Raw genomic sequence first — 12,700 nt, 5'->3', positions numbered from 1 at the left:
CATCAGTGGTTTGGCTTCTTGGATTAATTGAGTGTTCACTAGTTTTGCAGTTGCAGACCCAAGACCCATTTATATAGGTTAATTCTAGGATTGGGGCTGGGAAATCTGATCGTGGATCAGCGTAGGAGCTTGCTGGTTTTAATATGCTTACATTTCCAACTTGCGACCCTTTCAGAACTTGCCCATGGGTCCCATGGGTTGACAATCACTGCTTTAGAGATCCCAATCAGGTCCTGCTCTTGGGAGACTGCCAGCATGAATGCTGTGCCCCCTACTCCTACCTTACTAGTGCCTTAACCCGTACTCCAGAGCTTGCAGAGGTAACCACTTTTGTCCACAGTGGCCTTTTCATATTCTTAATGGTCTTGTGAACAGTTATGTGTTTCCAAATTGAAGATCCGTGCAAAAAGATCAATGGCTGTCTAAAATAACACAGATATAATGCATCAGCTGTGGGTGAGTAGACACGCTGTGCTGGAGCGTCTCTTGCAAAGAGAATTAACCCTTCCATAGAGGGAGTTCAGGTTTAGTGATTCCGCCAAAAAACTGTAGAACATTTTACCAGCAACTCAGACCTCCGTTGTATATGGTGAGCCAAGAGAATTGTGGAGACCAAAAACTGCTTGCCTACAAATGACACATTCCCTTCAGGACAAGCTCAATAACTTCTTTGTTTGTTTTACTGAAAGCAACAGAGAACTAACTACAGTACCAAGGCTGAGTTACCTGCAAATGACCAAATGCTTGTATTTCATAGCCTTGAAGTCAAACGTACAGGGAACATCTATACAAGACCTATGTGGTATCCCTGGATATACATTTAAGCCTATTCTGATCAACTAGCAGCAGTCTTCAACATTATACCCACCTCTTGCTCACTGGCTGCAAATATTTGAGTATTGAAATAATCCACAGTTAATAGCTTGAAATACTACCAATCAACTGCATTTATCCCTGTAATTTTCCAGTGCATAAAAGTCAAATAGGTCATATGAGGATGCTATCCCCATTGCTCTACACACCATGGCAACTCATCTGGCACATGCAAACGCCCACGTAACACTTTCCACTTCCAAGAGAGCAGTGAGCAGCTCGGCCGTGGTTTGAGCCAGTGGCTCAGAAGGAGCATAAATCACCCTGCTTATCCTCCTGGGCAGAAAAAGGTCATCTGGAAAACATTTCACCGATGAACTGAAATGAACTTGGAAATCGCCGTCCAATCTGATAAGCGTAATGAGATAAGACAGCTTAGATAGAGGGATGTCCTGGGTATAGTGCATGTGGCGTTTTTACCAGCATGCAGATTTAATGTAGGGCTAAGTTGCTGTGCTGTATTTCAAGCATTCTTGGAACCTGGTGTGTGTGTGTGTGTGTGTGTGTGTGTGTGTGCGCGCGAGCAGGTATACCTATCCTTATGGGGACACAATGTCCCCATACGTGATAAATATCCATTTTTTTGTTCGGACCGGTTTTCTGGTCCTCATAAAGGAAAACTCTATTTTATAAAAATCAGTGACTACTATGAAAAAACTAAAAAGGTATTTTGTTTGGTTGGTTATGGTTATGGTTAGGGCAGGGTGGGGGTTAAGGTTGTCATAGTTAGCATTAGCATTTTTCCATAGAAGTGAATGAGCGGACCCAAGGATAGGTATACCCTACGTGTGTGTGTGTGTGTGTGTGTGTGTGTCGGGGTGAGGGGGTGCACTAATGGAAAATGCATTTATCCTCCAGAACAGACATAACTGGCTCGAGTGAAGCACTGGAAGACCTCATGGCATAAATATGCTACACGAAACCTGACAAATTGCTTGTGAAGTATTGGCTAATGTGGAGTGGCTTGGCCTCAGATCCCATCATTGACTTAGAAGTCAAGGTCTGACAGTCTGGTAATAGTGTGCATGTGTGTGGTGTGTGTGTGTGTGTGTGTGTGTGTGTGTGTGTGTGTGGGGGGGGTTCTCTTTTGCCTTGCTTTTTTAGGTGTGGGGATAAGAATGTAATAGGGGTGAGGTTGTGCTGTGTCTAAATCCCTGTGAATGTGTGTTTCTGCAACATCTGTGGAGGTTTAATGCTTTGTGTCCGCTTGCTGTACATCAAAGTGTACGTGTTCCAGGGTGAAGTGTTCGCTCGGGGCTGCTTCCTCGGGTCAGCTAGCCAGGAGGAGCCACCTGAGTCAAAGCCTAAAATTAAAATAGCCCCCCCTTCTTTTAATTGTGCACACAGGAAATGTCTTGTAATATTCTTCTTTTGTATATTTATGTAATACAGCTGCCTCATATCTCCACAGTCATGGGTTCAAATCCTTGTCTCTGGTCTTGGTTGCATCTGATTATGTGTATAAGTGTTTTCCGTGAGCCATCCTGCTCGCGGTGTACCCCTGTCTTATGTCCTGTGCTGCCTGGAATAGGCCCCACCATGTGCCACACCAGAATAAGGGGTCGCAAAGATGTCTTAATTAAGGAGAATGCAATAATATTGGGGTGGAACGGTGGTGGAGTGGTTATCGCTGTTGCCTCACACCTCTGGGACCAGAGTTTGAGTCTCCTCCATGGCTCCATGTACGTGGAGTTTGCATGTTCTCGTGAGGGATATTCTGGTTTACCCCACAGCCCAAAAACTTGATGAGGTGAATTAGAGTTATCAAAGTGAGTGTACCCTGCAATAGCTTGGTGCCCCATCCTGAGTTTTTCTTTGCCTTGCCTGCATAATTATCCACCAGGATAGGCTGAGGACCCCCAGTAACCTGGAATAGGTTAAGCGATTACAGAAAATTGATGTATTTAATAATATTGCATAGAATTAAAAGACAGGTATTGGTTAACCAGGGGGCTGTTTTTTGCCCTGGGGGGTGGGTGTTCTTCCCTCTGCAGGTTGTGATGACCACTGTGAGACATGCCGGGGCCCAGGGCAGTGCAGCAGGTGTAGGGAGCCCCTTGTCCTAAAGCATGGCGTCTGTGTGCAGAAGTGTGGGACACACCACCTAATGGACGCATCTGCTCAACGATGCAGGGGTCAGCAGTTTTTTCCCAAAAACAAACAAGCAAACACTGCATGTGTCATCAGCAGATTTTAAGCAACAGTTTAGCTGTCACCCGAACCTTCTCAGATATGTAATTTTACAAAATGTACACAGATCTTACTGAGGCAAATGAGGTCAAGTACCTCACTTAATGACACAGCATTGCAGCAGCATCCGTTTCCGCTGTGCAGCCCAAAGCTTTGCATTCTATTAATTCTACAGGCCTCCTGGTAAGAATGTTTATAGTGGATTGAGCTGCACTCATGCATGCTGTGAAGGTGATGTCATTATGGCCACGTTGTGTATGTAATGTGTGTGTCTCCAGCTTGTCCCACTGGCTGCACTAAGTGCAAGGGGGCTGGACAGTGCACTGCCTGCCATAGGAACACTTTCCTAAAAGATCACCTTTGTGTGGCGAACTGTGGCCTTGGCTTCTATGCCAACCCCAGGACCCAGAAATGTGAAGGTGAGTAGCTGCCAGTCGCAGTCATGTGACATTACTGATGTAGATTCATTAAGATTAACAGCATGCCGTCTCTCATAACTATTTTAACATTGGCTAGCTTATGCCGATGGATTGTCTCTGTGTCTGTGCAGTGAATAGCCAAGCCCCAGTGCTGCGTGTACATGGAGACCTCATAGTGCCGATTGGAGGGACCAGGGCCCTGGACCTGTCACTCATTACCGCTGAGGATCTGGAGAGTAGGAGAGAGGACTTGGTCTTTCTGCTACTCAAGCTCCCCAGCAATGGCCGGCTGGTGCACCTCACCAATGGGAAGGCTGTTCCTTTGAATCAGGGATCAGTCTTTAGCTTCTCAGATCTCAGGAACAGAGCCATCGCTTTCAGCCATGACAGAGGCGAATCGAGGCAAGCTGTTATGTTTTCAGTTTTTTGGATTGTTTTGTTTTCTTAACTGCCGGCAAATAACTGAATAACTAATAATATTTGCTAAGTAAATGTCAGGCAGTCGCTATGAAACCTGCAGAAAAATGTGAGATCGTCCATCTAGAAAAGTTTATTTTCTCACTCTAGTGCCAAAATATAACATTAATTTTTAATTGGCCCAATCGATGCCGTCAGTGTAACAGAGGCAAAGTTGTGTAGTCAGTTGAATCCTTGAGTATAATCCACTTAGTAATATCTGCAGTCTCATACACTGTTTCTATCTTGCCAGATGTTCAGTGGATTTTGGATTTGAATGTTCTTTCTACTTTCTTTGCCTACTTGAATTTGACCTCCTGCCTGGTATCTGTGTATGGTAATATAGAACAAAACACTAGGGGAAGCACTTTGATAGGAAAACCTTTTGATTGGCCCAGGGGGTGATGTCATTGCTGATGACGGTTTGCTCCCTGCTGACCATCCTAACAGCCCCACAGAGGTAATTATCATGAATGGCCTGGCAGTAATTTGCATAAAGGAGCCTGGCTGAGCCACACTCACTGACTCAGCACTGCGTCCAATGCCAGAGCCTTTAGAGTTTTCTTCAAGTACTCAGGAAGCAGAGCTCTTAATGGCCGTAACACCTGGGTTACGTTTCAGCCTCTAGTTATCCCAGGATGTTTATAAATTGTCCTTTGTATCTCTTTATTTATAACTGCCTTTTCTAGCCAAGTAATAGGGATATTATCTGTGAATATTAATGAGGTGCTAATAGACGACGTAAACGCAGCGCAAATGAAGTGACAACGAAACTATTTTTTATTTGCTATGTGTTCATGTATGTGTACATGTACATAGGAATTCTTAATTTTTTTTTATATCTCATCTTGCTCACCTTTGAGACATACAGATATACAGGTGGGCGTGATGCTCAGGGTCTCAGCAGGGGGTTAGCTGTTTGACCAGCTCCCCCGGAGCATCTTTTTCTGGGTTAAGGGTCCAATGCTAATGTGCCTGTTCTGCTGAGTCCAACCTCGATCAGAGCCCTGACCCACTGAGCCACAAAAATATTAATAAATGTGTTAACCTTCAGGCAAATCTCCACTAAGCAATCCACAGTTTAGCATTACCCTGCCATTGCTATAATTCTAGACTATCATGCATTTTTTTCCAAAAAAGTTTCCAAAGAAAGAATTGTTTCTTTTAAGCGGGTAAATATTTTAACTTAAGTAATGTGGGTTCATAAACATAGTGTGTGGCGCAGGGATGTGAAAATGAAAAGAACAAAAACTCTAAAACACATTTGCATTCAAATACTGTTTTGATACAGGTGCATGAGAAATTAGAATGGTGACAGAACAGCCAATATGTGGATTATTGAGCAAGACAGGCCAGCTGCTGCTGTTTTGCTTGCAGGAGCCATTTGAGTGTAATGTTGTTGGGATGTGGCGGTGCTGTGTTACAGGAGTGGTGCGCTCATGCTGCAGGTCGCCGATCCTCAGCTATTCTCTCAGCCAAATTCTGTGCACGTCCAGGTTGTGTCCCTGCAGGTACGCTGCCCGTCGATTCACCTGGAATGAAAATTATTGAGGGACATTTATCATTAAGGTGCACATTCAGTACCGTCTTATATTCCTTCCTGTATGTCATCCTTCCACACTGAGTATTACTGAACACATTGGCTCTGTCATGTGATGAGCTGGTCTCATATTGCAGCACAAAAACCTGCATTCCAACTTAGATGGGTGTGGCAAAATCTGTTAAATCAGTCATACAAATGATTCATCTTACTTAATTTGAAACCCACTAAATAGCATAGAATTATAAAAATATATTTCTTTAAATAGTTACTTACTGAAAATAAAATTTAGCAATAATAAATGAAGTAATAAGATAGCATGCGGCCAACATAAATCATTCTACATTTGAAAAATCAGGTTCAAATTTTTGTGGTAGAAACTTTGAAATATAGTATAGCTTTCGGGAAAAGGTTTGGTAACACATTACTTGAAGCTCTCATTTATATTGGCCTATAGATACCTTCATAATGCACTATAATTGTCAGTATAACAATTAAGGATGCTTTGTCTCTTATTATGAAGGTATTTATAGTGCATTATAAAGTAGATGAGACCTTAATAAAGCATTCATAATGCATAATAAACATGGCTGTAATGTGTCATGCTTTTTAATAAATATTAATAGCCCCATTTATAATGCCTTATGAATGCATTATAAAGTGTTATGAATGTGTTCATAGAAAGTGCTTCCAAATGTTTTTATACCTCCCCAAGGTCAAGTCAGGTTAGATCGGGTAGCATGCACTGATGCAGCATGTTGCCGCACACACCACACAGCAAAACTTCTCGGGATCCCGTCCAGCGATCCCCCAGGCAGATACATGGAAATGGCCATCCAACTGCCACAGCCAGGTGTTACGTGGGCATCCCCTTGGCCTGGTCTTGCTACTTGGGTCCTCAGCAGTGAGGATCCAGTGAGCCGGATCACCCTCAGGGAAACGCGCCACATGGCCATAGTGCCGTAACGGTCTCTTAAAATGTTCCAGTCTTCGTCTCAGGTCACTGGAAAGCATCCATGTCTCACAGCCATACAGCAAGACAGGGAGCACCAGGACTCTAAAGACTTGGACCTTCGTCCTCTTGCAAAGATATCGAAAAAGGCCATACAGTCGAACCTCGTTACTACGTACAAGTCGGGATATCAAAAACATGTACGTTATAAGCATAGAACGTTGTAACCACTTAGTGCAAGATGGATGAAAGAACTCACTAAATATCCATGTAAATGATAAAACGAACACATTATTACTTGTTAAATAATTCGACAAAGCTCATTTGGATCCTTGAAATTTTCCTTAAATTACTCACGATTACTTAGTGCCGGCCGGCGATAAACGGCAACGAAAATACACAACGGCTGGTCAAAATGGATTTTTAAAATAAACATTCGCATCCAAATTGGCATTTGGCCTGAAAATATTAATGAAATATTGGTTAAATTAAATCATAAAATCCTTTACTTCCATTATTATTCTGAATTCACAATTACCGACATGACCGGTATTTCACAAGGTTTAATAAACAAAGAATACGCACACAACACTTAACAAGCCATTACTACGCAGTCCAATATTGATCGGTCAAGGCAACTCATTTAACGCCAAGCAACGCAATAGACAAATGTGCATTGTCGGGCGAAGATCAGGTAGATACAGGTAGATGTAGCGACACAAGTTGTGGTGCGTGGGGAGAGCGCTGTACGTTGTAACGATGGTTAGTTTTCATATTTTCTCTAGAAATTTGGATGTTGTATCGAAGTTTACGCTGTAAGGGTGTACGCTGTAAACAATGGCTGCTATTGGAATAATACATAGGCTAAAAACGGGAATTAGAAACCTGTACGTTGAAAAGGTGACAAACGTTGTATCCGGGGTACGTAGTAACGAGGTTCGACTGTACTAGTGATTCACTAAAAGCCTCTCCAATGCTATTAACAAATCTTAACATAAAAAACAACTATATATGCTCCTACTATTTTCAGCAATGCTGCTCTTTCTCTCAGTTTGGAGTGATGTAATGCAGGTGTGTCAAACTCCCATATAGTACCCATATAGTAATAACAAAACACTGCATGGGAAATTACAATTACAATTGCAATTACAATAGGACAGGGTCCCCTGTGAATATCTTTTATTCCAGAAAGGGTGTTTTTGGATTTGAGTACAATTATGGATTGCAATAATGTAGCTGCATCACTGGCCTCCCGAGTACGATTAAAAATATGCTGCACTTTCTTCAGTCCTGCCAAGCAATTTATTTTTCTTGTTCTTCCTCAGTTGCCCTTGCAAGCAGTTGTATTTCTCAGCATTGGGTTGCCAAATATTTAATTCCTTCTGAACTCTGCTTCTCCCCAAAACTAAAAATAACACCCATTTTAACTTTTAAATAGCTAATACAAGATTTTTCAAAAAACTGTGCCTACATTCTAGAATCATCTTGCAGCTTGTATTTACACCTATATCAAAATAATCTTTAATATTTTCCCATGAAATCAGCCAACAGGCTGTATTTCACCTCTGGACCTTGTCTTTCACACCTGTTATCTACTGGAAATTTATATAGGAATTTATATTTCTGTTTATGATAGAAATATATATGGTGGAATTATTTCATTTACCTGCCACCAGCTGAAAATTAAGAGTGGAGCACCAGCTTTTTGGAATGCGAATGTTTGGAAATACTTTTTTGTATTACAAATAGCATAATAAGAATAATGAATGATTCAAGTTCTTTTAGTGCATCCCACATTATCGAACAGCAATGTGAAGGGCAGACACCTTAAACGGCACGTCTGTGTATTAGTGAACCACTAGTACGGCCTGTTTGCTGCAGTGAGTGCCTAAGAATGGTGCAGGCCTGTCAGAATGGACACGGGGGCAACTAGCACATTGCTTTAGATTACGTGGCCAGCTGCTCTGCTCATTAGAGTCTGCTGTGCTGCAGAAAAGCAGGTCTGCTAATCAGGGACCTTGAAAATCAGAAATTCGAGGCTGGATGCACTCGGACCATTATGTAAATAAGCATGCCTTGTCCTTATCCCCGCTGTTCAGTGCTGTTTTTGCAAATGTGAACACTTTCAATGAGGATACCAGCATTAATAAAAGAGCATCATCCACAAGTAACCAGTGCTGTGATTTTGTGCTTTACCCGCTCAGCATTACAATATGAAAAATGCAGACTGTTGTTTGGGAAAAGTTTTATTTATTTGTCCAAAAAGCTGGTGCTTGTAAGTATAGTATGAAGTACAGAAATGATCATGTAATCCAACATAATATAGGATGGCTGAGGATATTCGGGCTCTGTGGGCGGTGCTCATACTATTTATGTGAATTGTGGACCTAGGTTATTATCCATAAATCTATCCTGTAACCACTTGTCTTATTCAGGGTCCGGAGCCTAACCTGGAGGCACCAAGGTTATTACCATTAACTAAAACTATTTGTGAAAATGAAAACTAGCAATGAAAAGTCATTCTCATTAACACTAGAACTGCCAAATCTACGCAAATTTGCGTAAATTCCCTGGGCCTAACACCTACTAGCATCCCTGCTGAGAGTTTCTTGGGCCATTGTCCTCCTGCTTTTGTTGTGCAAACACACCCATTACCTGTGAGGCCTGGCACATTTGCATTTTTTTACTCAGAGCAGCTAAAATCCAAGGCAGGCTAAACCTCTGTGTGTGACATGGAAACCTTCACAAAAGTCTGCCATATCTATACCAAATATCCCACATGCTGACTGACCTGCAAATATGAAAGACACACATTCACAAAATATATGGAAGCACAAGTCTGTTTTATTTATAAAAAAAATTGAGTGTTTCAAACTTTGCAGTGTTTGCAGACCCAGTGACCATCATCCCTGCATTTGGCGCAAGTGAATTTGTAACACTTTGCACTGGTAAACCTGCTGCGGTTTCTGTTGCAGTTCTCCTGTACCTGACACTGAGTTGTCCATACAAGTCCTGGCACAGCAGCAGCCTTCCTCTGTCCCCATAGCCTTTTGTGGCATAAATTGGCAATGGAGTTCCTTGGCTAGATGACTCAAAAATAATCTTCTTTTGCCTTCCCACCTTGTACATGCCTTGTACAGAACGTAGGAATTTGCCACCACCAGGTCCAGCATGTTGTAAAATACAGCTACTGGCCACCTGCATGTTGCTGCTCTTACGGAATACATGCGCGCCATTTGGTCCAACACATTTACACCACACTATAACAGCAGAGAGAGAGAGAGTCATGAGTGTATTTGCTTTTTTCTACCTTCTTTCTATATAGGCCTGTATAGTACATATCAGAAAACATTGTAGCACTGATGTAAAATTATACACACATTCACATACCTTCATGTGGTTATAGTCTGTTATCGTGTTGGGTTTCCTCTTTCTGCCTTCACAGATCGCCACATCTTGGTCCAAGGAACTCAGAACACACACAATCTTGTTTTTTTAGGTGCATAAATTGTCAAGGAGACACTGCCACTTCTAAGCACTGACGCGGAGAATTCCTCTTGCTGTGCAGTGTCCTTTGAAATTGGAGGAAGTTCATACCAAACTTTATTCCCTGTGCTCAGTAGTGTTGTTTTGCGCTGAAGCAGTCTGTGTGACAGTGCCAGTGAGGTGAAGAAATTGTCCGTTGTGACATTTCTCCCGTCATCCAGAAATGGCTCCATCAGACTCATGACCATGTTCTCTGCCAGCCTCTCCCTTTTCTGGTGACTGGGGTCCTTTCCCAAGTTAGGGGACACGTTGCAGACGTATTTGGTCTCCAAATCCGTGGCCATCCAGAACTTGATCCCAAATTTGTCCGGCTTGGATGCGATATACCAAGTGACATGGAATGGATCCACATCTACTCCACGTTGTCTTTCCACCGGTGTCCCTCAGGGCTCGGTTCTTGGCCCTCTCCTATTCTCCCTCTACACTAAATCTCTTGGCGAAGTTATATCCTCACATGGCTTCTCCTACCACTGCTATGCCGATGACACTCAACTCATCCTCTCCTTCCCTCCCTCAGACACTCATGTCTCCACTAAGATCTCTACATGCTTGGCAGACATCTCATCTTGGATGACCACTCACCAGCTAAAACTCAAAACTAGTAAAACTGAGTTGCTTTACATCCCGGCTGACTCATCCCCCCTCCAGGACCTTGCGATCTCCTTTGACAACTCCCTGATCCGTCCTTCGGTTTCTGCTAGAAACCTTGGAGTTACCATAGATGATCGGTTGTCATTTTCCTCACATATCACCAGTCTTTCTCGCTCTTGTCGGTTTCTCCTCTTTAACATCAGGAGGATACGTCCATTTCTTTCCACCCAGGCTACCCAGATACTCGTCCAGTCCCTCGTCATCTCACGCCTTGACTACTGCAACTCGCTTCTAGCGGGTTTACCACTGAGCGCCATCCGTCCCCTCCAACTGATTCAGAATGCAGCTGCTCGTCTTGTTTTCATCCTTCCCAAGTTCTCCCACACCACTCCTTTGCTGCGCTCCCTCCACTGGCTTCCTGTAGCTGCACGCATCAGATTCAAAACACTGATGCTCGCATACAAAGCCAAAAATTCTCTGGCACCATCCTACCTAAAGGACCTCATCACACCCCGCTCTGCACCACGATCTCTCCGATCCTCCAGCACTGCTCGACTGGTCCCACCTCCCCTCAAGGCACAAGGAAGACACGCATCTCGGCTCTTCTCTGTCCTGGCACCTAATTGATGGAATGAACTCCCCCTAGATGTCCGAACAGCTGAATCCTTGAATGTCTTCAAGCGACGACTCAAAACTTTTCTTTTTCAGAAATACCTGACGTAGAACTTCTATATTCTTACTCGACTCTTTTTCTGGTGTGTGTTTTAAAAAAATAAAATAAAATAAAAATTCTGCACTACTCAATGGCGTTCTCAGAGATAGTATTCGTAGCTGGGGTCCTTATTGAGCTAGCATCGGAAATTCATTGCAGAGTCTCAAAGCACTTATGTAAGTCGCTCTGGCTAAGGGCGTCTGCCAAATCCTGTAAATGTAAATGTAAATGTAAATATACTGCATGGACAATGAACCTTGGTCGAGAACAGCTGTACATCTATGTTCATGTGTTCTCCTGGAGTGAAACTTTCAGCACAGTTCTTGGTGAAGGCTGGCAGAGAACGTGGTCATGAGTCTGATGGAGTCATTTCTGGATGACGGGAGAAATGTCACAATGGACAATTTCTTCACCTCACTGTCACTGTCACACAGACTGCTTCACTTTACTGGGCATGGTGAATAACGTTTGCCGTGAACTTCCTCCATTGGCAAAGGACACTGCACAGGGAGAGGAATTCTCCACGTCAGTGTTTAGAATGGCGCGCATGTATTCAGTACGAGCAGCAACAAGCAAGTGGCCAGTAGCTGTGTTTTACAACATGCTGGACTTGGTGGCCGTGAATGCCTACGTTCTGTACAAAGCATCTACAGGGTGGAAAGGAAAAAGAAGATTGTTTCCGATTCTTCTAGCCAAGGAACTCCATTGCCAAATACAGGGATGATGGTCACTGGGTTTTCAAACGCTGCAAACACAGACTTTGAAAGATAGACAGACTGTGTGGGACAGTAACCACTGAGACAAAAGGCAGAAAGATGACGAAGAGATGAACCTGGAACTGAGGCACGGATACATCAATTTTAACGTGAACAGCCAAACATGCAAAGCTGGAGAGATCACACAAAAACAAAATTCACTTTTGGTGTTATAATTCAGTGATGGCCAATGAAAATGAAATGACATTTTATTCTGTATGTGTATGAGCATGCCAAAAACCATGGACCATGACTTCACTCAGCTTATGACATTTATATACAAACATGCATTGGAGACTGAAGTGTTAGCATGTTTTCATTTTATTCATTTCATTCTATTAGCAACTTTTCATTCTATTTTCACTCAATTTGTTTTATAAATAACACAGACTTGTGTTTCCATATATTTTGTGAATGTGTGTCTTTCATATTTGCAGGTCAGTCAGCGTGTGGGATATTTGGTATAGATATGGCAGACTTTTGTGAAGGTTTCCATGTCACACACAGAGGTTTAGCCTGCCTTGGATTTGAGCTACTCTGAGTAAAAAATGCAAATGCGCCAGGCCTCACAGGTAATGGGTGTGTTTGCACAACAAAAGCAGGAGGAGGATGGGGCTGAAGACCTGCGAAAATCACAGCAGGGGTGACAAACACCTTGGGACTCTC

The 12,700-nt window shown here is 42.9% G+C and overlaps 1 protein-coding gene across 1 annotated transcript in view; it reads left to right on the top strand.

Annotated features, from left to right (window-relative positions):
- LOC125746435 (extracellular matrix organizing protein FRAS1-like) overlaps window positions 1–12,700 on the top strand; it is a 141,162-nt gene that overhangs the window by 85,951 nt on the left and 42,511 nt on the right. Inside the window, exons 18-21 of the mRNA XM_049020384.1 lie at window positions 2,868–3,008; window positions 3,342–3,482; window positions 3,614–3,884; window positions 5,365–5,449. Coding sequence (XP_048876341.1) covers window positions 2,868–3,008; window positions 3,342–3,482; window positions 3,614–3,884; window positions 5,365–5,449 — 638 coding nt within the window. The remainder of the gene's footprint in view (window positions 1–2,867; window positions 3,009–3,341; window positions 3,483–3,613; window positions 3,885–5,364; window positions 5,450–12,700) is intronic.

The sequence above is a fragment of the Brienomyrus brachyistius genome, chromosome 7 (assembly GCF_023856365.1).
Source record: "Brienomyrus brachyistius isolate T26 chromosome 7, BBRACH_0.4, whole genome shotgun sequence".
Taxonomy (NCBI): Eukaryota; Metazoa; Chordata; class Actinopteri; order Osteoglossiformes; family Mormyridae; genus Brienomyrus; species Brienomyrus brachyistius.
Note: the sequence above shows the minus strand (reverse complement) of the source record. Positions and strands in the feature narration are given on the sequence as shown.